This window comes from Cynocephalus volans, chromosome 8 (assembly GCF_027409185.1).
Source record: "Cynocephalus volans isolate mCynVol1 chromosome 8, mCynVol1.pri, whole genome shotgun sequence".
NCBI lineage: Eukaryota > Metazoa > Chordata > Mammalia > Dermoptera > Cynocephalidae > Cynocephalus > Cynocephalus volans.
The window spans coordinates 22866212-22892585 of NC_084467.1; the positions used below are offsets into that span (position 1 = coordinate 22866212).

At 47.1% G+C, this 26374-nt stretch overlaps 2 protein-coding genes and 1 pseudogene across 9 annotated transcripts in view; 2 read left to right on the forward strand and 1 right to left on the reverse strand.

The window, feature by feature from the left end:
• Positions 1-17500, forward strand: part of EPB41 (erythrocyte membrane protein band 4.1) — a 158052-nt gene extending 140552 nt beyond the window's left edge. For 7 of the 8 annotated variants that reach the window (XM_063104543.1, XM_063104545.1, XM_063104546.1 and 4 more), the window contains 5 exons: positions 2327-2455; positions 12427-12528; positions 13812-13892; positions 16465-16569; positions 17268-17500. In XM_063104543.1, coding sequence (XP_062960613.1) covers positions 2327-2455; positions 12427-12528; positions 13812-13892; positions 16465-16563 — 411 coding nt within the window. In that variant the 3' untranslated portion in view covers positions 16564-16569; positions 17268-17500. Of the gene's footprint in view, positions 1-641; positions 1089-2326; positions 2456-12426; positions 12529-13811; positions 13893-16464; positions 16570-17267 lie in introns of all 8 variants that reach the window. The other variant, XM_063104551.1, reaches the window with a different exon arrangement.
• LOC134383469 (cyclin-J-like) lies at positions 7403-8540 on the forward strand (annotated as a pseudogene).
• A 3680-nt stretch (positions 17501-21180) lies between the features above and the next one.
• On the reverse strand, positions 21181-22160 carry TMEM200B (transmembrane protein 200B). Its single transcript, XM_063103847.1, has one exon. The coding sequence runs from the start codon at positions 22158-22160 to the stop codon at positions 21240-21242; it is 921 nt and encodes a 306-aa protein (XP_062959917.1). The 3' UTR covers positions 21181-21239.
• Positions 22161-26374: the final 4214 nt, after the last annotated feature.

The window sequence follows — 26374 nt, forward strand, 5'->3', positions numbered from 1 at the left end:
GAAGAAATACATCTCAGCTGCTGGGCCATTTTTATTGTTTACAAAATAATTTCACTATTTTTGATATCATGTTTGATGCCATGACAATGATTGTAGTAAGTCTGTGCTGGATATACTCCACTTCTATCTCCCTGCCAACCAAAGTCTAGATTTTAGCTTCTCCGATAGAAGATGTATGATGATACATATAACTTGGAGAAATGAAACATTTTCAACCTGATCAGGCTCCTAAGAGTGGTTTTTAATTGACTCATAAATTGCATCATGTCCTGTGCAGAGTAGTAAGTTAGGTATTTAGGAATAGCAGAGTAACTCCTTTACGCATGAAGAGAATATGTTCTACAGGGAAGGCCACAGGAATATGAAGTGTTGGGTGCTGTGTGAGACACATTGAAATTTTTTCTCAGATTAACAGTGTTATAGAAAAATGGCCAAAATGAGGTTGGAACTGCTTAAGCTGCTGATATATGTAATTAACAGCAGTTCTTCCTTTTAACCATTTTAGGAGCTAATATTATTGGTTTGTATTAGTATTAATATTTTGGGGGCATCTTAAAAATTGCTGTTGATTCTCAGAGTTCATTGTGTTTCCCCACTTATTCCTAATATTCTTGCTTATGTATGTGTTTATTCATTTGTAGAGTACAAATGGCATTCGCACAGAGGAGGTGGCTGTCGTGACAAAGGGGCCATCTACTAACCCTGACTCTGAATGGGAGGGCCCCAAGCATTCAGTAGTTCATAGTGAGAGCCAGATGAGCACCCCGTCCGAGTCTCCACAATGCTTTCACTTTGGCTCCCTCTCCATAAGCAGCAAGGAGACAGAAGAGAAAGAGAAAGAGCAGGGGGCAGCTGGCTGTCTTGATATTAAGGAGATGCCAAGTGGGGAATGTATAGGAGTGGAGGAACAGGCCAGTGCCTTAAAGTTCTCAGTAACATCAGCTTCCTGTCAGCTGCGACTTGGTGAAAAAAAGGCAGAGAGTAGTGAAGAACATGTTACACCAGGAGAGCCACTTGGAAAACAAAATGGATCATTTCTTGACTCTTGTATGGGTAACCAGTTCCCCACCTTCATTCGAAGTTTCCAGGTAGTGACTGGTTTGATGATGCAGGTCTAATGACTCTCTTTGGGAGAGGGCCAAAATCTGTTCTGTGGAAGAGGTGGTGGTGGTGGTGGTGGTGGTAGTAGTGGTGAGGGTAGTGGCTCTCTGCTTTTTTCAAAATCACAGAGTAAAATTAAAGCCTTTGATTGCTGCAAAGACATTCATTTGGAGGAATTAACTCCATTGCTAGAAATGCCTTCTTCCCTGATGACTTAACAAAATTCTTGGGAGTAAACTCCAGTTATTTATCTTCATGAAGCAGGTGTAAGTATGTTCCTCTTTTTCTTGCTCAAGTATGGGCCATGGAAGGAGGTGGATTTTGGAGACTTCTATGGTGAGGGGCCTTCACTGTTCTGAGACCATGCTCAAAAATTCAAATAGCCTTAATTAAAAGGTGCAACTGATCTTCTTATGAGATTTCAGGACCCAGATTATAATTTATGTACTACAGCCACACCATGCAGCCCACCACTCCCACTGATCCCACTGACAGGGCTTCCATGATCCTAGGCACTGATTTTCTGTGCTAAGGTGTATGGCCACTTAACCTTATCATAATCAAAGGGTAGTTTTAGGGTGATTTATAATCTTGGGGAAGGTGAGCAGATGGACAAGAAGGCCTTTGATACTCCACTAATGTTCATTCTTCTTAAATTCTGAGATTAATCACCAGGTGGTGGTAGAACTGATTTTTTTCTTTCCAGTTTTCCAAATACTATTTCTTCTCAGTAACTCCAAAGTGAATATCTGACATTGATTTGAAAGAAGTTAATGAATTCCAGGGTAATGCATTCCAGTGCCACTGCCATTTCACGTACCATTTGTACTTAGATGAGGAAATGTGGCTGATTTTCTTAATTATAATGGTACAGTCACAAGGACAAATGAAATAATTGTTATTTGCAAAGTTTTACATTCAGATTCTGAAGGTCAGTCTGATGTGTTTTATATCTCCAGTCATAACTGTCTGATCTTATAGCTTTCCATTAAGCTTTTGAAAGTGATTACAGTAATGCTGCTTTTTAATATCCCTCCTAATTTGACTTGTTGTCAGGGCTACTTTGGAAGAGTGTCCAAGTCTTGGACAGAGTAAACACCTTTGGATATTGAGCTAGCCCCTAGCTAGATTAAAACTAACACTTTGATCAGATCAATGTCAGAAGATTAGTTCCCCACAGCCTTCAGAAAGATTCTGGTAACTCTGTTTTTTTACTACTTCACAGCCTCCCCTGGTGAAGACTCAAACTGTCACCCTCTCAGATACCGCCAGTGCTGTGAAAAGTGAAATCCCAACCACAGATGTCCCTATTGTTCACACCGAGACCAAGACCATCACTTACGAGGCTGCCCAGGTAGGATATGGTTTGATGCTTCAGAACCAAAGACTGAAGTAAATACAATAAATAGTCTTTCTTGATAGGGTTTCTGGTCACTTGTTGCAAATAATGCCAGGTTTTTCAGGGGCAGTTCTTACTGATTACTGAAGAGGTGACTGACCTAAGGATGTCCCAAAATACTTTATTAAAGTCAAAATTGTCTTGGATCTGATTGCTTATATCTACCCATTTCTTTTGGGAAAGGCAGTCTAATATAATGGTTAAGAACATGGGCTTTGGGTCAAATAAACCTGAGTTCAGGTCCTGGCTCCTCCATTTACTAACTTGGACACATAATTGAAAATTTCTGAGCCTTGATCTCCCCTCCCAGTGATGTTATTTTCTACCTTATGGTGGTGGTGTGAGAATTTAAGTATTTAAAATTATTTTTAACTTCTTTCAGTAAAATTTCTTCTTCATTTTTGGTAATATGAATGGGCTAGGGTTGATTTATATTGAATTGTTTGGTTTTTTTAATTCATAGAAGCCAAAAGTAAGAAATTTCCTCTACAAACTGAGCTATTCATTCATTCCTGCAACAAATATTTGAGCATTTATTCATTGAGCCAAAGCAGTGTACAAAGTAGACACAGTTTGTACCCCCTGGTACTTATGTTCTAGTAAGGAGAGATAGGTAATAAAACACATAAATAAATGTATTAATAAATTTCAAACAGTAGTAAAGTGCTAGAAAGTAACTAAAATGGGGTAAACAGACAATATGGAATTATATGAAAAGTTGCTATTTTGGGGCTAAGATAGTCAGGGACATCCTCTCTGAGGAGGTGACATTTTGGCTCAGGCCTGAATGATGGGAAGGAGGCAGCCATGTGAAGCTCTGGCTGGGTGTTTTTCACCTGAATCCTTTCAGTTAATTCTCACATCATCATGAATCGGATAATATTATCTCCATTTAGGAAACTGTGTAGCTTGGTGATTAAAAGCAAATAGAATTTGTATCCTCACTCAACTAGGTAGGTACTAGTTAGATAACCTTAGACAAATCGCAAATCTCTCTGAACTTCTGTTTCCTTGACTGTAAAATGGGGATAATAATACCTACAAAATTGTAAGATTTGGGGGAGTATTAGATGAAACAATGTTTGTAAAGCACTTGGTACATTCATAGACATTCAGTTAGTTTTAGTATGCTTCCCCCTTCTCTTTCATGATCTAGAGTGTGAAATTTGGATTTGGTAAATAATAAGAGGTTGTTTGAAGTTTTTTAGTGGTAGTAATAAAGTGTCATAATTAAAGCAATAATTTTGGAAGATGATTCCTAAGCTTTGTGCTGAATGTATTAAAGTAGAGAGAGGCCTGGAGGCAGGAATATGACTAGGGCAGGTCAGGCGAGACACTTACAAAGACCTGAAATGTAGACTGAGGAAATGAGAAGAAAGATATGTCAGTCAAGAGAGACAGAGAAATGATTGAATAAGACTTGGCAGTGAAGGGGACTGAAAAAGGAAGGAACAGGAAATCACTTTAAGATTATGCACAATATTAGCCAGAGGATGCGGGAAAGAATTACTTGCACATAGAAGGGAATCCTTTTAAGTTGTCACTACTGTGGAAACAACCTAAATATCTATCAATAGGGAGCTGGTTAAATAAATTATGGTACATCCAATTAAGTCAATTCTATGCAGCCGTTAAAAAAAGCTTCCGATGGGAACAATTTACGTGATAAATTGGTAAATTAACAAGCATGGTACAATATAGTATGAATAATATACTACAGCTTATGGAATGGAAAAAGGACATATATGTACAACTATGTATGTAAAAGCTGTGTGCACAGGCTTGTATATCAATACACTATCTCTGAATGGGTACTTGAAAGAAGCAAGAAGTATGGTGGCCTCTGATGAAGGGGGCCGGAACTGTGGGACTTTGGTCCGGAGTGGGAAGGAGACTGACTTTTCACTGTACACCATTTTGAAGTTTTTGAATTTTGTAGCATACACATATCAAAAAAATTTTTTAATTGTTTTAAAAGTTAGGGCCACATTACCCACTCACAGAAGCCCATGTAGTTTGAGTTTAGCCTGTACAATGAAGGGAAAAGGAAGCAGTCATTTTTAAATATCCTAACATGTGAGTGGACTATAAATAAAGGCAACATCATGTGCTACACAAAGCACATGGGCTTAGGAGTTAAGAGACTTTGGTCAACACTTGCTAGTTCTGCGACCTTGGGCAAGTCATTTAACTTCTTTGAGCCTTAGTTTTCTCTTCTGAAAAATACTTTTATAGAGTTATTGAAATAAAGATAATGTTTGCCTGGCACATAGTAGCTATTTAAAAATGGTAGCTATTATTATATTACATTGTTATACATAAGTCTTTATTTCACTTTAACCAGGTGTTAGTTTGCTTTTTATTATTGATGATGCCAGACAATGGCCTATAGTGGAGAAGAGTGTTGACCTTAACATCAGATTTCCTTGTTCTGAACCTGTTCCATCACTTACTAGTGTACAGTCAAGTTACTAAATTGCTCTGTGCCTCAGTTTCCTCATTTGTAAAATGTGACTAATAATAGTTCTACCTCTTAGGGTTGTTGTGAGGAATAAATGAATTAGTGCACATAAAATGCTTCCAAAGTGCTTAGCACAATAAGCACCAGATATTTATTTGCTGTTATTATTATTTATTTACTTATTTAATATATGAGGGTACTTCATATATTAAATAAGTAAATAAGAAAAATGAAATTGAAAGATAATACAAATCTTTCTGTGAACTTTTTGAAGTACCTTTGTAACTATTGTTGCTTTTGTTTTTATTATCTTACCTGACAAGTAAGCCCAAGTACCATTTCTTTATTCATCCACAGTCCCCACACTTTGGGAAACATAGTAAGAAGAGATGGGGAGCCAGGGTAGGATTTTTTATTTCAGTGTGTATATGTGAGATAAACTTTATACACAGTGAAATGCACAGATTTAAAGTGTTCGATTTGGTTGGTTCTGACAAATGTCTGCATGTGTGTAACCAAGATACATTTAGGATACTCCTGAAACTTCCTTCATAGACTTTTCCATTTGGTCCCTATCCCTCTAGGCAGCCACTGCTCTGATTTCTGTCACTATAGTTTTGCCTGTTTTGGGACTTCAGTAAATGGAAGTATACAGTAGTATGCTTTTGTGTCTGGCTTCTTTCTCTGAATGGAGTGTTTTTTAGATTCATCCATGTTATGTGAATCAGTAGTTCACTTTTATTTTATTGCTGAATGATATTCCATTGTCTGAATATACCACAATTTGTTTTTCCTTTCATTTGTTGATGGACAATTGGGTTAATTCCAGTTTGGGGAAAATATAAATAAAGCTGCTATGAACATTCATGTACAAATCTTTTTGTGGACATTTCATTTATTTTGAGTAAACACCTAGGAGTGGAATAGGATAAATGGATGTTTAACATTATAAGCTACTATCAAAGCCACAGCACCATTTTGAGGAAACATTGGTAAGAGGATTAAGGAAAAGATGCCCCATGTGGAAAGAGTGTACGTAGGAAACCATAACAGTGTTTCTCCCTCTTCAATCTTCTTCAGAGACAGAAAGGAAAGTAGGAGTGGGTGGGAGGTGGATAAAGGTAGAGTCCCAGGTTTACAGAGGAGGATCTCTTCAAAAAGGTTTAGCCCTAAAGTACTTTTATTTCTATCATTTCTTTCAATCTTCACAACAATGTTATGGAATAGGCAGAGCCCATATTACAGTATTATCTTTTTTTTTTTTTTAGTATTTTATAAAGGAAAACTAAACCTCAGAAAAAGTCAGAATAGCTCCCCTAAGGTCCCACAGTTAGTTACTGTCTGAAATGGAACCCAAACTCTAGTTTTGCAACAATAAGTTTCTTGCCCTAAGTCCTAGTTCAAACGCCTATTTTTTTTTTCATGTCATTTGAATCATATCAAACACCTATTAACTATAGAACCTTGGACAAATTATTTAATCTCTCTGGATCTTAGTTTACTGTACAATGAGAATATTAATAGTACCTATCTCAGATACTGAGAGGTATAATTGAGATAACAGTTGCATTAAATATTACTTGAGTTTGAATCTAAGGTAGATAAATGGTCTTGGTTGTAGAAAATATTAGTGAACTAGCTGATAATATTCCTGCCATGACGGTGGCTTGTGCTTAAGACTTAGGTATCACAATCATGTTCCCTCTCTGGTTTTGTCCAGATTCCCACATGGAAGGGAACCCAGCCAAGGACCCTGCTCCTTCCTAATTCTTTTCTCCTCGTTCTGTGCTTCCCCTAGTGTCTCAAAGTTTTGACTCAATGTGGTCCTGCTCATAAAAATACTGGAGGCCTTTGCATATAATACAAATGACTTACATAAAGAGGCAGAAAAATATAGTCACCTAACAGTGTTCTCTTTGAAAATAATTGCAATTTTCTAAATCCCCCATGTGAGACAATGTATATAATACCAGTACCAGGTATTTTAGGTCACTGTTATCTGAAAAGCATGTTGCAATAGGCAGACTCCATCATCCTAGTCCAGTTTGTTTCCATCTTGGTCCTGGGTTATCAGCATCTCTAAATCTACTGACTACCCAAATGCTTGCTGATAACTGTTCCTCAGGTAGGTACTATTGTTATCGCAAGTATGCCTCTCAATATCTGAGGTAGGTACTATTTTCGGACTCACCATACAGTTAAGAAAACTAAGGTATAGGGAGGTTCAGGAATTTGTCCAAAGGTTCTACAGCTAGCAGGTTTTTGAGCTAGGACTCAGGGAACAACGCCCCGGCGCTGGGCCGGCGCTGGGCCCACGCTCCGCAGCATGAGCGGGCCGGCGCCCTCCGCATGCCAGGGGGCTGTGGCTGTGCAGGCCGCGGTTCCAGACTGAGGTTGGCACATGTGGCAAGGCGCGCCACAAAGGCGCTCCGCCGGGGCCCATGGAGCTGAAGGGGCTGTCATGGTGAGGACAGCTGGCTGCCGGTGCTCACCAAGAGCTTCGGTACAAGGAGCGGACTGCCCTCCTGCAAAGGCCGGTCCCCTCAACTAAGTCTCAGGAGGTAATTTGCTGACTTGATTGCCACTGTGAGCAATCGCTTCACTCTCTGCCCCTCTGCCTGACGCCTTGCTATTTGCTGGACCTGTTTATGGGTCGCTATAACATCTCTATCCAGCAGCTGCACTTAGTTGTGCTTTCCTGTCTACTTCTAGCCAGTAAATCTGAAGAAAAAGGAGATAGTGTGCCCAAACTGGAGCAGCTCGACAGCCTGGCTTGTCTGACTAATATGAATCTCGTATTAACTAAACGAAATTTGCTACATATGAAACCTATTAGTAGAAACCTTTCAGTGGAACCTCTGCCTTCCAACAGCTGCCCATTTCATCAAGTGTCATCTCTCTGAAGAAGTACAGGAAACAGGTCTTCATTATGGCTGGCCAGTGATTTGCTTGGAAAAAACTAAACTGTACATGGCAAAATATGCAGATTACTTTCTGGAAGTATTTTTGCAAGATTATGCCTTTCTAAATTATGCACCTTCTTTAGTAGCTGCTGCATGTGTGGATTCTTTGAGCATTGTACTTCATCTTTCTCTAACATGGCCTAAAAGACTACATTGTCTTACTGCTTACTCTTATGAGTTCTTAGTGCAGCATATTGAACAGCTATTGATTGTACATGATAATTATGTGAAAGAAGCAAACAGAGAGGACAGGCAGGACCTCATTCAGCACAACTGAGTGTGTTCCAGACAGCCTCCCAGCCCTCATGGCCAGTTCACTTTCAGCAACCTCAGTGTCTCCATCAGACACATCACACCTCACTGCAGTGTCGCCATCATGTATTGGAACAACCAAGCTGTTAGCGGATTGTATCTACCACACACACCTCATCTTACATGCTACAAACATGTCCTGCTGGATTCCAAACTAGTGTTCAGGGCCTTGGGCACGTACAAACTGATGTTGGAATGTCACTGGCAATACCAGTAGAAGTTAAGCCCTCTGAGTGTTTCTTATAACCGGAGTTACCAGATAAATGAACATTACCCTTGTATTACTCTATGCTTTGAAAGGTGATTGTATATGAAGATAATAACTGACCCAGACTGTTTTGTGACTTGAAGCTCTGGGGCAAGCTTTTCGTAAACATTTCTTCAAAAGGAAAGGAATCCAAATGACTTTGGAACGCATCACATACCAGCATCAGGAAGACTGAACAGCCCTTTCAGTGCACCATGAATACCTGAGAAGACTAAGCAGATATTGCAAACACTTTGACAGTATGTGTTAAATCCTGTTACAAAAAATCCACACATGACAAAAATGTTCAAGCCCTGGCTGATGGTCCAAATATTTCAAAAACACTCAATACAACAGAAAATTTGTATAGACTCCAGTTTGCCATTTTGAGATTTGGCCTGTGGTAGGTTCTGGGCCTAATATGTCAAAGACTTATGTTTATCTGTGGACTTGCCAAACAGTCTTTTATGAAGGAAAGTTACAGTATTAATTTTTGAAGAGGTCTTTTTTTGAAATTATTCTATAGTTTTGAGTTTTATTTTTGATCTACAGATGATTTTTTGACTGAGTGTAAGCTCGTGAATTGCTATAGTATACCGATCTGTGCAGTAAAAAAAAAAGTTTTTAGATGATTCTATATAACTTCCTATCATAAATAGTACAGGAATCTAGATTTATGTACTAAAATTAAGGGTGGATGGAGTAGATCTCTTATCTTAAAATCATGCTCATAATTGTTTTTTCCCTAAGTGATCAACCTCAAATCTTTAGAATTAAAACACATTTAACTCAGAGAATTTATACAACTTGGAAATGTTTAACTGTAATGCAGCGTGCTTTGTTACATGGTATAGTATGAACAACCTTTATAACAGGTTAAAATACTCCTGCTAAGATATGTTTTCAAATGAGAACATAATATTATAGCTAAGAATGAATGAAGTGGTGGTTCCTGTCATTCACAGTACATATTTAGGTTTTGTATTTCTCAGTGCAATCAATGATCTATACTCAGATTTGATACTACTCTAAAAAAAAGTTTTTTCAAGGGAAGGCATAACTGTAAAATGTCAGTAATAGAATAAATTCCCATAGGTTTATTTTGGAGTGGGCTGTAGCCAGGGTAGTTCTCAGGTTGTGCTAGAGCAGCACTTTGTTATGTGGAAGCAGGTTTTACAAGCAACCTTTGAATCCAGCTAGTCAATCTAAGCAGGCAAAGGCACTGATTACTAAATTTCAGTAGCCACTTTCATTGGATTAGCCCACAACTGCCCTGTGACACTTTACTGTACTGGTAATGAATGGAAACAGTGGTTACAGCAAGGGCAATTTGAGGGTAACACATTTTGGGGAAAAAACTTAAGAAGTAAAAAGAGAAAAATCATTGTAATAACTGGCAAACTGTATATTTTGTGTCTTATCTGTGAGAAAAGAGATTTGGTGGAGGCAAGTTTTCAGATATAAAAATTAGTAAGGTGTGTCTTTTTGTTTGTGTTTTTTTAGAGATAGCACTTGAATAGAAGGGAGTATGCATGGCAGATATGTGACTGCCCCAGTGTGCATTGAAGACAAACTTATTATTATAAAGATGTTGCGTGTGTGCAGCAGAAGTCTCAGTAATCAAGCCAATGGTCATTGTTAGAAGGGAAGGGGTTCAAAACACAGTAATGGACTGATCCAGATGGCTCCAGTGAATGAATGTGGGTGGGTGGCTTCTGCCAGCACGAATTCTTAGAGAAATGTCTTTTCCTTAAAAGGAAAATAACTTTTATATTTAGAGTACATAGGACATGAAGTGGATTTGTTAGTCTCTGGTAGATGAAACGAAAAACCACTCAGGTAAGAATACTCACTCATGGCAGTTTTCAGGCATAAAAATTGTTTTCTGAAAGCATCATCACTTTTCCTCCTTAAAGAAGGCTGCTAATTGGATTTTGTTAGTTCTTACCTCAAGAAAACTTGAATTATTAGAGGGAAAGTGGGTTCAAAAGAGAATATATCTTTCTCATTCATATTCAGAACCCAGCAATGTGGTGTCCAATTTTCAGTATTTTAACTACCTAAATAATACTATGACTGTAAGATATTGGGATAGAGATCCCAACTTGAAACAGCAAATAGTGCCTGTGGTAATTTAATGTTGTGTCAAATGTTTTTTTTAAGTGGTTTATATATTATTTTTGTTATAGCAGAATGTGCCTTTTTAAAAAACCTGTTAATAACACTTTCCCAATTTGTATTTAAAAAAGCTAAAGAACACTGGATTAGTCTTTTTTTTGGGGGGGGGGGGAATAAAATAATTGATTACTATTGCTGCCTACCCAGAGTGGGGTGGGGTGGGGTGAACTATTTTTAAAACATTAGGTTTCAATGTAAATACAACTCACACAGCTAGCTTTAGGGGGTCCAGGTGAGATGTATGGGTTTGGTTTTGTTTAATTTATTGATTAGTCTTTAAAGTGGGTCTTTTTTATTTTTACTTTTTGAGATTTCTGGACCATCATTAAATGTGTACTGTGAAAAGATTAATGATATGTATAAAGGGCTTTACCGAAGTCCATTAAATAAACAGTACTCAAGTACAGACTGCAAAACAAAAGGTACATATGTTACAACATTAATTGCAAATAGCAATCAATTGCTAAAGTCTACACCAATGGAATTAGATGAGTGCTATGCACTTGGTTTTAAAATAAAACTAGTTTTCGGGGTTTTTTTGTTATTGTTGTTTGTTTGTTTTTTTAAAAAAGGACTTAGGGCAAGAAACTTGTTTGAAGATTGGTTTGGGTCCCAGCTCAGACAGCAGCTGTTCATCTGGTTGGCCCCTGCCAACCGTCTCTCTTCCTTTTTGCTAATGTCATTTCTCAGCCTGAATATAATATGTTGTTTTGGTCATAATATAGTGAACTCTGGAGAAATAATAAGTAGCCCCAGCCTTTGTTCTCTGTATAAATTAGTTGTGTAGCCTGGCATTTTAAATACTTTAAAACCCTTCCTAATAAGAAGGATCACTTTCGATAGTAGTTTTGTTGCCAGAAATGTCATTGAGACATATTGTGCATGTTTTATCCCACTTTTCCTTAAAGAGAAATTTTTTATCTCATTTGCTCCAGTCTGTCATCTCAATCTTTAAAGAAGATGGCCTGAGACCCCTTGGCCCCTTAAACCCCAGGAAGGACCTTTTCTAGTTCTTTCTGGAAAGTTCTATCCTATGATTCAGAATCTACCCATGCCTTAGCAACCAAGAGTTTACACCTTTTCTGCCTTGGATGGTGTATAAAGAACATCATATCTGTAGAGAGAACAACTGCTGCTTACTAGTTTTGAGTTCTTGGGCAAATCATTCACCTTTCTGTGCCTGAGTTTTCTTAACTGAGGGTGCTAGTAAATCTCCGTCCTTTCTATTAATTTCATAGGGCTGGTATGAGCATCAATAAAAATGTTTTGAGAGCCATAAAATACTGTACATGTGCATAGTTATTGTCACTCTTGTTGAACCTGTGGTTACACTTCTGCGTCCTCTTTCTGATCCACTCCTGTCACTGACCCAATGCTAAGGGAACTGTACCCATCTAACTTTTTAAGAAGAGGCCATATTCCCAGGGGATTTATTTTATTTATTAAGAGATCGTGTAAGGGAGTTAGATTTTTGCATTAAAATGTACAGCTGGGCCGACCCTGTGGCTCACTCGGGAGAGTGTGGCGCTGAGAGCGCGGCGGCGCTGGGAGTGCCGAGGCTGCGGGTTCGGATCCTATATAGGGATGGCCGGTGTGCTCACTGGCTGAGTGCGGTGCAGGTGACACCAAGCCAAGGGCTGCAATCCCCTTATTGGTCACACACACACACAAAAAAACTACAGCTGAAGAGCAAAGCTGCAGCTTGTGACATTTGCACACAAGGCTTCCAGAGAGGCATGATGATGAGCTGTGCTTTCTTCTGCAGGCTGATGACAGCAATGGGGACTTGGACCCAGGAGTCTTGCTGACAGCTCAGACCATCACATCTGAGACCACAAGCAGCACCACCACGACTCAGATTACCAAGGTAAAAGACCAGCTGGAACTTCCTTATGGAATCCAGTGACATGCTGAGCTTGCTGCCACTTCTCTACAAGAAGGACCGCGGTCCACAAGCAAAAGTTTTCAGCTCCATCACTGCTGAGCCAAATTATTCCAAGTGTCCCAGATAGAAAGGTCCTGCTGCTTTCCCCAGCAATAAACCTAAGGAGACCCTGAGAGTATCCCCACCTACTTAGTAGTCTCATAAAGTCAGGTGTGTTGTTCTCTTTATACATCTGCTTCTGGTCAGTGAGTTCCTTAAATTAAAAAAGCCAGCTTAAAGGCAGGTATTGTTGGTGTTACTATTTTGTTGGTGTTATTATACAACCATAGCCAAAAATCAGAACTTTGGGTCTGACAAAGAATTTTTATGTCATGTCCAGGGTCAAGGCTGTGGGAACAATAATTTGGATGCTGAAATATTGGAGTTATTAGAATATGGTATATGGAAAGCAAGAGGGACAGGATATCTAAAATTGGCAATTCGTGTTTGCTGTAGTATTAGAGGAAAATGTATTTTCTTTTAGGTGAAAAACTAGGTTCTTGACCAAGTTCTGTCACCAAAACACAGGTGACTGAAAGTCAGCTACTTAATGTACCTAGACTTTGGTTTTCCTCATCTGTCAGGAAGAGAAACCTGCCTACCCTCAGGAGATTATTTGAGGATCTTTTGACATCGATAATATGAAAATTCTTTTAAATAAAAGAGCCCAATTTCAAGCTGTGTGACATTTTTGTTCATAGTCTTCTGATTTTTTTTTCCTTCTGAAAATAATTAAAAGGTATAGGATAAGAGCAAAGAGAATACCTGCTGTGTTTATTTGCTGAGTTTCTGTGGTATTTGGAAGGAAGAAAAAGGAGAAAGTAAATAAGTAGAGAACTGTGACTTCTTGTTTAGTGTATTAAAAATTTTAGTGGGCCGAGCCCGCGGCGCACTCGGGAGAGTGAGGCGCTGGGAGCGCTGCGATGCTCCCGTCGTGGGTTCGGATCCTATATAGGAATGGCCGGTGCACTCACTGGCTGAGTGCTGGTCACGAAAAAGACCAAAAAAAAAAAAAAAAAAAAAATTTAGCAATCCCAGGGAGTAGAGAGGTGTGTTTAGCAGGTCAGGCCAAGATTTTGGACAAGTGGGTAAAAAAAACTGTCCTATGCAGTACCCAGCAGTCGAATAAAATTTAGAGTGGAGCTTTCAGAATAATCTTTGCTCTTTCTTTCTTTTCTTTCTTGTTATATTGCTAATCTCATATGACCACCTCCCTTTGGTTCCAGACTGTAAAAGGTGGGATTTCAGAGACCCGGATTGAAAAGAGAATTGTGATCACTGGAGATGCCGATATTGACCATGATCAGGTAGAATGTTGAGAAGATTCTGGGCATGGGAGGGGGGTCCCTGGGAAGGAAGATTGATGGATACAGGAATTTGTTTGCAAAGGATATTTCTGCCATGTTCACCTCCAAAAAGCCTCTTCAGCTACTCCAGCTCTTAATTGAGAAGAAGGACAAAGGCAATCAAAGCACAGAGGCCTGTGGGATGGGGCCAAAGATTGGGGAAGCCAGGAAGTGTAGTGGAAAGAACATGGCCTTTGGACTCAAAGACTTGAGTTTAAATGTTGGTTCTTACTATATGCTAGCTCTTAACTCTCTGGACCTCCCTTTCCTCATCCATAAGATGAGGATTATAGTACCTTCCCCTCAAGGTTGCTGTGAAGATCAAGTGAGATATTGGATGTACAGCATGTGGCACATGGTGGGCTCCAAGTAAATGAAGCTATTGTTATTCAGAAGGTATAGTATACCTACAGCCATGCTAGAGGATATCAGAACCAAAGGAAGGCATGATCTCTGTCCTCATAGGGCTGTAATAGCTGAGGAGACTAGGGGAAACATAGTGTGATGGACAAGACACCAGGAGACTTGAAACTTGGTTTCTGTCCTAGATCTATCACCAACTTGCTGTGTGACCTTGGGCAAATCACTTTATCTCTGATTTTTTTTCCTTTCCTAAAAGAGAGTGGGTTGATCTAGATAATTTCTGGGCCCTTGTGAGCACTAAAATTCTATGTTTTTATGTTAATTAGGTGCTAATTGTGTGCTACAAGCAATTAGCAAATAATAAGGTCAGGATTAATGTTCCCAATTCTCTGCTGAGTGAGGTTAGAACAGTAAAGCTGCAGAGAAGAGGGGGTGGAAGAGACTGCATGCAAATTCTTCTGTAATCATTGACAGGATTGCTAGAGCAATAATTCCCTGGCCTTTATGCTGATATGCTGAGTGCCTTAAGAAAAAGAAAAACCGAGCTGAACTGCAGTGCTGGCAGTTCCCTTGGTAGCAGGGCGAGACTTCCAGCAGAGAATATTGGGCTCAGGGTCCCAGAAACAAGGCTGCAAAGCCCATGTGGAAGACCTTGCAACCTGTTTGCCTAGCTCATTGAGTCCTGCTGCATTACCAGCCTGCACTCACTTCTTCAGTGTGGTATTATTTGTGTCCCTGCTATGTGCTCAGTCTGCGCTAGACAGCAAGAACAGTGGGATGAGAAGGTGTTTAGGGTTGGAGTGAGAGACCTGGGTTAAATCCTGACTCTGCGACTTACTGTTTGTGTGTCCTTGAACAACTTATATTACTTCTCTGAGCTGTAGTTTCACCATCCATAAAATGAAGATAATCAGTTTTCTTCCAGGGTTGTGTGACAAAGGGACAGGCACTCTTGATAGCTCAGAGAGATGCTACAGTGTCCCTCAGTTCAGTACTGAAGAATACGTGCAAGGGATAGGATATGCCACAGTCTGGCTGGTGAGGGAGGCACTTAAAGAAGGACTGCTAAAGAGAAGCAGTGCGGTGCAGGCTTTCATAGAGAGATGGGTGTAGGTAGAGTCACCAAGGAGAAGGCCTGAGCTGGACCTGAAGTGTGAGCAGATGGGCTGGGCAAACAGGATCAGGGAGGGTGAGCAGGGGCCTGTAGAGGTGGCAGAATACCTTTCATGGAGCCAAGAGAGCAGAAGAGGAATTTTCCTTCTTCCCTTGTCCTTCCTAGAGATGGTCTTAAGAGCCAGGGTGAGCTGTTAGCTGGTCAGTTCTGGCTGGAGTCCTTTCCAATAGGGATCTTGCAGGCTCAGAGACTTGCTGTTCAAAGAGAGTGGTTTCATTGCTCTCCTTTGACTTAACCTCTGCTCTTTACCTTTTCTAAAATAATCAAAACTCTTCCAGATGCTCAAAGGGCGTCCCTCTTGGAAACAAAAGGACAGTGTGATAAAGAGGGAAGTCTGATGGACTTGAGTTAAAATCCCTATTGCATTACTTACTAGCTGTGAAACAATAAGCACTTTATTTAACCACTGAACTTCAGTTTCCTCACTATAAAATGGAAATAATGATTCTACCCTAATTAACTGAGTTGCTGTGAAGTTTAAGTAAATAATAAGTAATGTACTTAGGCCATTGCATGGCATGTAATAGGTCTTCCCCCCTTTCCTTCCTTTGTTTTACTTTAGCCAAAGACATCTCTTTCTTTTTGCAGTCCTGTCCTGAACTTCTTTCCTTTCGTTCTTTCCTTTCCTGTCCTGAACTTCACAATTACTCTGTGTTGAACACAGATTTTTGTTTTGTCCTCTAGATTCACTTCTTGAGTGAATCCTCTGAGATTCACTCCACCCAGATAGGTGCAGTTATCACCCCTGAAGTCGCTCTCCAATTACTTGAAGATAGCTCTAACCTTCCCTGTCTCTGTGTTATCAGTCCAGGAGCCTCTAGGCAAGATAGGGTGGGTAAGGTAATTATCAGCTTGACTTAGCCTAAATGCCCTCATACTGCAGACAGAAGGATTGTATTTTTCAGGACATCAGAGAAATGATGTTTTATGATCCCTGCCTTCCTTCACTAGCCAGGCTGCTTTTTGCCTGATGTGCTTTGTTTCTGTCTTTCACAGGTCCTCGTACAAGCCATCAAGGAGGCCAAGGAGCAGCACCCAGACATGTCGGTGACTAAGGTGGTTGTCCATCAGGAGACCGAGATCGCGGAGGAATAAGCTCAGGTAAGGGGTTTTTCTTATGGGGTTGAGGGTGCCCACTGTCCCAGTCTGAGAGAGCTCTGGATAGGAACCTTGGACACTTTGGGAGCCCATCCCCCTAAAGAGGTGTTCACCCTGGGACTTGAGACTGATGAGGAAGATATAGAAGATTTTTAAGTATTTGGCTCCAACTAAAGCAGCCAGGTCATTTGTGTCCTCTTGCCCTTAGCAGTGCCAGCAGTGTTGGGTAGGAGATACCCCAAACGTAGATGTAAACCCCCACCTACCTCCTGAATCTTCATGCATCCTCCTGATTCTTCACTTCCCCTTCCCCCACTCTGCTCTCTGCTGTCACAGTTATCTCTGAGCCAGAACCTGGGAGGTCCAGAGGAGGAGAAAAAAACAAGAAGAGCAGAACCAGGCTGTCTGGAAATGGGTGGGCTGGGGAAGGTAGGGGGGAAACGGCTGAAGTTCTGGGGCCAGACTAGAGAATTGGAAGCAGGGAAGCTGCTTTTTGGGAGCCAGGGGTCCGGATAAATTCATGCCTAGAAGTAGTTTACAAATGACAAAGAAGCCATCAATCACCAGGTAGGACTGGGCCCTCAAGTAGGATAAAACCGCCCAAGTCCTGATTGTTGCTTATGGCCACAGGAACTTGGCAATGGGACTGGGAAGCTTTCTTCTTTGCAGGATTTTAAAATTTGCCTCTTTCTTTCCTCTAGGAACTCTCCTACCCCCAACTCCCTGCCCTTCTGCCATCCAAGAGAAACCAGCAAAATGATAAAGAAGCTAACCTGCAATAGTCAGACTTCAGACTCTCAAGATTATTCTAAACTGCCAGAAAATTAATTTCATTTTCTATTTGGAGTTTATACCAAGAGATTCTTCTAGATATCACTGATCCTTTTGAAGACCTTTTTCTATATTGTGATATGAGAAATTGTTCAACTTTTCACTGTATGGACTGTTTTTAAAGTTTTTGGTTTTTTTCATGGAGTGGTTTGTAACCCCTTCAAACTAGCTTCTCCCCATTTATTTCCAGCCCAGATACTGACAGCATCCACAGAATTCTTTGGGAAATCCTCCAAAGACTCTGTCAGCTGTGTTGAGGCCAAAGCCAGTTTAGTGGGACTTCCTGCTGCTCCCTTAGTTTTATACCCTTTGAATGACAGCAGAAACTTCATGAACCAGCTCTTTCCCAGAGCCAGTGATGTGACTTTACCAGAATGTCAGGCAGAGCAACTGCCCTGATCCACAGACCCCTGAAAAGTGTCCCTGACCCTTTGTTGAGGGTGATTTTGGTGAGGCAGAGATCTCTGCTAAGAATGTAGTATTGTTTTTCCTTCCTCCCTCCTGTTCCTTCTTTTTGAAGCTTCTTTAGGTCAAAGACATAAGAAGTTGCTTCAGATCTATCTTATACTGTGAATGTTTGAATATATCCATGGCCTTCACCGCCCCACTGCCCTTTTACCTCATCAAAAGCCGTGGCTAAGTGTTCCCCCAAGCTCCCATCTTGGGAGACCAAAACTCATGGAAAAATAGGCACTTTTGACCAAAAGCTCTAATGGAACATTTTTGGTGATGATTTGGGGAAGGAAAGTTAATGAGGTTTTTAAAATAAGGTTTTCTAGTTCTGGGAGTGTGCACTTCACACTGGGGAATGGTGAAGTTTACCTCAATCCAGGCCTGCTAAGAAGTATTTCCAGGTAACCATCCTTGGGCCTCTTTCTCATCCTGGGATAAGGAATGTGGCTCTGAGAGGAGGTTGTGTTCTCTGACCTTTCTTCTCCCAACAGGCATTTGCCTGAGGACACGCTTCTGGAGCAAGGGAATTGGCTTTTAGGGGCCATCCTTCCCACAAGACAACACACGACGGGGTACAAGCCCCAGCTCCACTCACTCCCTCTTGCCATCTGAGGTCTGTCAGGTTTCGCAGGCTTGGTTTTGTGGTGGATTTTGAGTTTAGTTTCTTTTTCCTTTTTTTTATTGGGGGGGGTGTTGGTTTTGGTTTTGAAAAGAGGGCTGGTTTCCCCAATTCCTGGTAAGGATTTAGGGGCATTTTTATTCAACAGGGCTTCTCTAATCTTCCAGCTTATTTCTCACAAACAGATCTTCCTGGAAGCTTCTTAAAATCCTAATTCTAGGCTAGAAGTGAACTTCATGAGATAGACAGTGGGTCAGGGACAGCAACTGCTGTGGGCTTGAGGGCAGTGAGCAAGAGGGAACTCTAAAACCTCTGCTCCTGACACTGAGAGGCAGCACGTGTCCAAAGTCTTTACCAGCTGAGTTTTGTTCAGACAGACTCAGCTGCCTTGAACTGATTTGGGGTGTGTGCATTTTTCTTTTAGTACTCATGTGAGATTGTTACCACCAACAGGAGGGAAGGGAAGAGCACATGTGGGATGGGTGACAGGCTTGGGGGAAAGGAGATTGTCCCGTCTCAGGTACAAACTTACAGGTTGTGGGCATAGGTCTGAAATGATGGGGCTTTCTGGGTGGTGCCCAAGCCTGGGCCGTGATGCCAGGAAGGCGGCAAGTTAGAAATCCAACTCCCATTGGGGCTGGCCTGTTAGCTCACTTGGTTAGAGCAGGGTATTGTAACATCACGGTCAAGGGTTCGGATCTCCATACCAGCCAGCTGCCAAAAAAAAAAAAAAAACCTAACTCCCATCAAACAGTCATGGAATGTGAGCTCACTTCCCAGTGGCCAGCTGTCCTGCTGTAAGAGCTACTGGGGCTCACAGACCTGCAGAATGAGCGAGGGGAAAGGAAGAGGACACACCATGTCCCTTTACAATTTTAGCATACTGAGTGTTCTGTGCTATCCAGATCAGTGAATCTGGGGGCCTAAACTTTACCTCATCTCTGTCACCAACTCACTTCTCCTCTCTGCTTTCTTGTCTGTAAATTGGGCCAGAAGAACTCTTAATGCCTTTTTAGCTCTGAGAAGCTATGATTGGAACAAGCCTAGCAAGAGGGGTGTCCTTCCAGGCCTCTTCCCCTTTCCTCCCTCTCTGGCAACAGATCTTGGGGTTTGCCAATTTTCTGGATTCTTTTTCTGCAGTTTGTGTGTGTGTGTGTGTGTGTGTGTGCGTGGAAAAACAGACTCTGTCCAGGTAGAAGTGGTGAAGAGGGGGAGGAGAGTTATAGTTCCAGGGTCAGAGAGTTGGCAGCAATTTTCCTAAAGTGATTCAGACACACCACAGTAACTCTCACTGCAAGTTTATTTTCACTTGAGAAATAAGGATTTTCTCCAAGCCACATGAGGTCTCTGCTGCCCACCCACAAAGCAAGACCTGTATTCATAAGCTGAGCACTTAGGGCGCCTAACTGCAGGGACATGTCAGGGCACCTTTGTCCCCCTCTCCCCAGGCCCATCAGTGTGTTCTAGGGGAATGCTGGGCAGCTGGAGATAAGGAGATGACAGTCCACCTTGGGGAATGCAGCCCGAGCTGAAGCCTGACCAACACCCTTTGCTGCTCATGGGAAATCTCTGTCCAGGATCTCAGCACCAGGCTGGTTGCTTTTACAAATCTCTCAGATTTATTATTTTGGTGAGAAAAATGAAGGAGCTTTGTAAATTTTTTAAAAATTATGAACAATATCTAGTAGTTGTTTACATTTCTTGACAAAATAGGAACTATGGCAGCAGAATCAAATTGGCAAAATCCTTCAATTAAATAGGCAATAATTAGGTCTGCTGTTCTGGCCTTTTGTAGTAAGAGAAGTGGTTGTAGTATTTAGATATGTGTTCGGTCTTGCTTCTTGTATTGCATTTTTCAATAAACTTTAAAAAAAAAAAAAAAAAGAGGGAGCTGACTGTGAGGATTGATCCGCTTTTAAATTTCTCTTCTCCTACCAGCAACTTGGAAAAAGTAAACATGGTTGGGGGAGACCTAAGCTCAAGCCATTTTCTAAAGCATTAGCCAAAATACAGCTTCAATGTTGTATAAAGGGATTTCTGAGAACTTGCAAATGCCTTTTACCAACTGGATGGAGACTTTGCAGCACAGGCCACAATGAAGTAAGGAGAGAAGGGGGCTTCTCACACCTGTTTGGGGAGAGGCTAGACCTCAGTATGAAGGCATTGGCAGTAGTGTAGCCCTAGTGGGATATACCCTGCATGGCTGAGGGAAGAAAGGGATTGAGGTGATGGGAATTCAAGGCTCAGTTCCCATCCTAGATGGCAGTGGAAGATCTCAGCTCCATTCCATTTTCCCAACTTTCCAGGGGCTCAAACTCCATCCCCAGTGCCACCCTGGAAGGAGTCTGTTCCAGCCTGTAACATCCCAACCTACCCTCCATGTCTTAGGGGTCCTTGCCCATCACTTTGGGTTTGCCAAGACACCAGGTGCATCTCCCAATCAACTTGGCCTAGATCTCCAGCCCCCTCAGGTACCTGTCCAGGGCTAAGGCCACATATGGAAGCAGAAGAAATTCCTGAGGCCGAGTCATGCTGGTCTCCACACTCCACATTAAGAAGAACTTTTTCTAGCTCAATGAACCCTAGTGCAGTTGGCATTTCCCTGCCCACATGCAGGTCAGGATGCCTTAGCAGCTGCTGTGGTCAGAGCATCCATCCCCAGGCTGGGATGTGACTGAAGTATCTACTAGACATTGGGACTCCTGGTCCTCTGGTCCTGATACCATGGTCCATGCTGCAGCCTCATTGCAGACTGTCCCCTTCGCACTCTTCAGACCCGGGCTTTCAAGTCCCCTCCTCCTCCCAATTTGGCATACCCCCCCAGACTGAGGCGGTCCAGCCGTGGCCAGCTTCGGTGAGCACAGTCCCGAGCTGCTGGGGCCCCAAGGAGGAGCTCCCCAAGGCCCAGATCCAGAGACTTGGAATGTTCAATGCAACCAGAGGGCTGCACGGTGATGATCACGTGGCCAGTCTGGGTCCGCGGACCCCAGGGTGGAGGCAGCCCCTGGCCCTTAAGCGGGTAGCTGTTGAGCAGGGCAGGTAACCCCAAGCGAGGATTAGCAGGTTCTGAACGCAGGCTCCGCACTGAAGGGACGGGTGAGGTACCCCGACGCGGGGACAGGTCCCAACTTTCCGGCTCTCCGCAGCCAATGGCAAGGGGAGTCCTGGGGCCGGGGCTGGGAAGGAGAGCGCAGTCCCAGCTGGGGCCGTCGGGGGGGCGCAGCGCCTGGGCCCGCAGCACGCCCTGGCGCAGCCGTCGCGTCTCCAAGTCTCGGTTCTCATACAGCAGCGTGTTGGCGCAGATGAACACAAACAGGCCGACGCCCATGATCACCGGTCCAAGGAGCCGCAGCCGCTCGTGCGGGCCGTGGGAGCGGCCCGCGCCGCGACCCTCGCGTCGCAGCTCGCTCATGGGGGGAGAGCTGGCATTGGCCGCCCGGGGGCCCGGGGCCCCGGCGCGGTGTGGCCAGTAGCCGGCCACCGCGATGCCCATGCCCACCAGTACCACGAGCGCCCCCAGCGCCGCGAACGCCCCCGACGGCGAGCGTAGCCTCAGCCGCGCCCGCACCCGCAGAGGCTCCGGCGGGGAGCGCGGCCGCCGCCGCCGGCCCAGGCGGCGTCCCAGGCGGGAGACTCGGCCCTCGGGGCTCCTCCGCACCTCCCCGCAGTCTCCGGGGCTCCCAGCCGTCATCTCGCAGTCGTCTGGGCGCTCTGCGGAGAAAAGATGGGAGGCAGGGACTGAACCGACGGGCCTAGGTTCGGGGCGCCAGTCTCGGGGCCCAAATCCGGGAGGGAAGCTCGGGCCGCCTCGCCCAGGCCGCTTGGAGATCCCTGGCGGCCACCCCCGGATTTTCCCGGGCTGCGAGGCGGGGAGCCGCCCCGGCTCGGGTTTTCCGCAGCGGAGCTCGGAGCCAGGGACGCGCAGCAGAAGCCCGAGTTGGCCGGGCCCGCGGGCGGAGACAAGGGAGGGGGCGCGGGCCCTGGCGCATCCCCGGCTGCGGGGCTCCGGCCGCCTGCGCCGTGTCTGCCAGCCCGCGGGTCCGGGCTCTGCAAGCTTGGGGACCCCGCAGCGGCATCTCCAGGGTGAGTACCGCTCCGGCCCGCCCCCGCCCCCGCACGTGGCTGCCCCGGAGTAACGGGGGGAGGGGGCGCGCAGACCTCCCTGATCCGCACGGGTCACTCGCGGGCCCACCTCCCCCTCCTGCGCTTCACATACCGCAGCGTGGGAAGGAGTGGGTGTCACCGCCTCCAGCCTCTCCCAGCCCGCCCCCTCCTTCCAGACCGCCTCAGTCAGCACTGGAGCTGCAGCAGGAGAGCCTTGAGCTAGACTCCGGGAAGACCGGTCTGGCCAAGACCAAGACCCGCCAGCCGGAGGCGGCGGCGGCGGCGGCGGACTTTGCCCGGGATTTCTCTCAACTCCACGCAGAAGAGGCGTGCCCCTCCCCCTGCGTCCCGGCTGGGCCCAGCGCAGGGGGATGCCGGTGCCGAGCGCAGGGCCTCCGGGCTGACTCCCGTCCCAGCTCTCTCGTCGTCCCGGGCAAGGCTGTCCCCCGGTCGCGGCGTTTCCGATTCGGGCTCCTCCGGATGAATCATCCCCCTTTCCCGCCGCCTGGCCTCCTTTCCGGCCTCCTCCGCCCGAGGCCTCGGTGGCCCGCGTCCCAGCCAGAACAGTACCGCCCCTGTGCCCCAGGCCGCCCCAGGGTCGGGGCCGCACAGCTGCTGACCCCAGCCGGGGCAGGAGTCGCCGGGCCGCGTGTGCGGTGGCCCGCAGGAGAGCAGGGTTAGGACCTCGCTGTCCACTGGTGCGTCCTCACCCCCCTGTCTGGTTTCTAAACAGCTGCGGCGCTGGAACCCACGGCCGAGGCCTCAGGGACGAGGCCTTACTCCCCCACGCACGGCCCATCCGCACCCCCAAAGCTCAAAGCGAGACACCCCATCCCTGCCTCGGACAGGAGCGCCGAAGGCCCGGGGCCTAGCGCGGAGCCGCGGCGTCCACCGCGCCCAAAGCCTGGTGTTCACCGATGGAGACTGCGGCCCTGCCGGGGGTCACACGGCCGCACGAGGCAGGGGCGCCACCAGGGCCCTGGCCCTGAGCACGGGGCACCCCTCGGCACGGCCACGGGAGCGTCCTGGGAGGCGGCGAGGCCCGTCCCCGGGTCTCTGAGGAGGGAGCCGTTTCCCCTCCCCGAAGCCAGAGGAGTGACCATCCCGTCCCAAGCCGGAGCCGGCGCCCCGGCCCCAACTCCAGGAAGGTCACCTTCGAGCCCCTGCGTGTCCCTGCCCGGGGGAGGCACAAACGCGCGGAACAGAGAGATGGGGACGCACTCAGAGACCCCAGGACTCTGGAGGGCGTGGGTCGGCGCTGGGGACCCTTGGGAGGAGGAAAGTTGAGACACAGCCCGACGGTCCCGGGTCGCTGCATATTGTTGGGGCCGAGTCCCCTGTACTCAGGGGTCCCATCACCGCCCGCGATCACACTCTGGCCCGGGGGGGAAAGGGAGGACCCAGCTGCCGCCCCCAGGGACCCTTTCCGAGGAGGAGCCAGACAAAAAGTTAGGGAAAGTGGGGGGCGACCCCATGGGCCCAGTGGGTTCCACTCACCTGGCGCCGGAGCGCCCCGGCGGGTCCGGATCCGAGTCCGCGCGCCGAGGCTCCCCGCGCCGCCTCCGTCTCCACGGAATCCCCGCCCCGCCCCGCCCCCGCCGCCCCGGCACCGCACTCCGGGAGCCCCTGGGACCATCTGACCAGCTCAGCCCCGGGTCCCCCCGCTGCAAGAAGGCGGCAACCCGGGTCTGAGGGTCACAGGTAAGCGCTGTGTGCGCGTCTGGTGACTCCGAGGATCCGGGGCCCGAGTCCCGCCATCGCCACTGCCCGACGTCCAGCCCACATGGTTCGCAAAGGCCTGGGCGGGCGCCCCCTTCCTACGTGGGGACACCGAGAGCCGGGACCCAGGAACCCTCTGCCCGGCCCCGCAGCCCGAGCCCGCACACCCTCCCCCGCCTCTCAGCGCCCCTCATTCCAGGCGCCCGGCGGGCTTCCCGGAGGAGGCGGCCGAGCCCCTGCTCCGCGCCGACCCCGCCCTTCCTCTCCGGGCCCGCGCGGCCGTCACCTGCGAAATGGGCATCACGGCGTCCGCCCCGCAAGACCCGCGAGGCCGGGTCGGGCGCTCAGGGTACAGCGCACAGCGCGCGGGACGGGCGCACGGGCGCTCGGAGATAGTCGCCGCGGTGTCGAGGGTCCTGCCGGGCCTCCCCGAAGAAGACGTGCCCCGTCTCCAGTGGGTAGAGCGCGGGGGGCCGCGGCGACCCCGTTCCCCGCCCGCCCGGAGGCGGGAATGTGGAGCGGCGCGAGCCGGCGGGGCCGGGCCGGCGGCCCAGTTTCCATGATGCGGGGGGCGGGCTCAGAGGACGGCGCGGGCGGATCCAGGTCCGCGCCCGGCCCCCTCTCACCCGCGGCCCGGGCCGGGCCCCTCGGGAAGAATTTCCGGCCTGGGATTGATTAGAGCCCGCCCCTCCCCCCGCCGCGGGACCCCGGGCGCTCGGGGCGGACGGGAGGGGGATGGGCGGTAATGAGACCCGGCTGTGCGCGGCGGCGAGGAGGGGGACGCCAGGCAGTCGCGGGGCGGAGCGGGTCCCGGAGCCACAGGGCCCCGCCGGGCCTCGAACCCGGCTCCGGCCCGCTGGCTCTGCCGTGGAGGCCGGGCGTGCATCGGCGCCCCCGGGAGCCCCTCTCCCGGCCCCCGGGAACCAGGCATTCTCGGAGGTGGGAGGGGACCCTGAGGGCAGCGGTGGCCCGGAGGAGGCCACAGTGAGTGGGCTGCATCCTTTGGGCCGCGAGCGAGGCCAGGGTCTCCTTCTGCCCCGACCCCCACCCCCTTATCGGACTGGAGGCCGCTGAGGCCCTAACTCGGGAGAGAACCCCACGCTCTGCGCCCCGCTAGCGTCCAGGCTGCTCCCCGAGCTCCGCTGAGGCTGGGCGCCCCCGCCTGCCTCGCTCCGCCCCCACCGCCTTTGCTCCGGACGCCCCCTGCCCCCGTCGACCCTCCACTTCATCCAGCCCCACACACTGACCCCTCAGCGTCTCCCACCTCTGCCCTCACAGCTGTCCCTCCCGCACCTGGGCTCGCACAGTGCCCCACCCAGCACCTGTCCCCCTCCTGGCTCGCTGCTCTTCCTGGGGACACCAGTTCTGGGGGCAGTTCTTGGCAGTCCGCAGGTCCTTGCTAACCCCACGTCCCAGTGGCATTTACCACTCACTCCCGCTGCCTGCCCTTGAGGGCCCCTCCCCACCAGACACCTCCCTGGGTGCGCTGACCACCCCCTGTTCTTGCTGCTCTCCTGTCTCCCCTCTCAGTGGAGGGCCCCCCTGTCCACCGACGCGCAGGGCAGAGGGGTAACCTTAGGCTCCTTCCTTCTCCCCCTTCCATCCAATCCATCAAGTCTTGAGGACTTTGCTCTTTTTATCTCGAATTAGCCACATCCTCCCTTCCCCGTGGCCACTGTCCTGCTCCGGGCCACCGATCTGGTCTAAACCATCCACACCTCCAGCCTGGAGCCCACAGGGTCTCTGCCTCCCACCCCGCCCAGCTGCTCTGCAGACAGGCACTGAGCAACTTTCTGCTCTGAATCTGAACCCGCTTCTCCCTGCTTAAACCCTCAGTGGCTCTCCGGTGTCATCCAAATACAGTTTAAAATCCCTTCTTGTCTCCACAAACTAGCTCCTGGCCCTCTCATACTCTAACCCCCTTGGGTGGCTGAACTCTGCACCCTGGCCTCCAGGGCTTGGCATGTTCCTTGCTTTCTGACAGGAACACCTATGCCCCTGGTCATCCCTGGCCACCTCCCAGTCGTCCTTCAGAGCTCTGGGTCTTCTCCAGCCCCCAGACCAGACGCCTTCCTCTACTCC

Coding starts and splice junctions, on each gene's coding strand:
- TMEM200B (XM_063103847.1), bottom strand. CDS start 22,160: ATGACGGCTGGGAGCCCCGGAGACTGCGGGGAGGTGCGGAGGAGCCCC.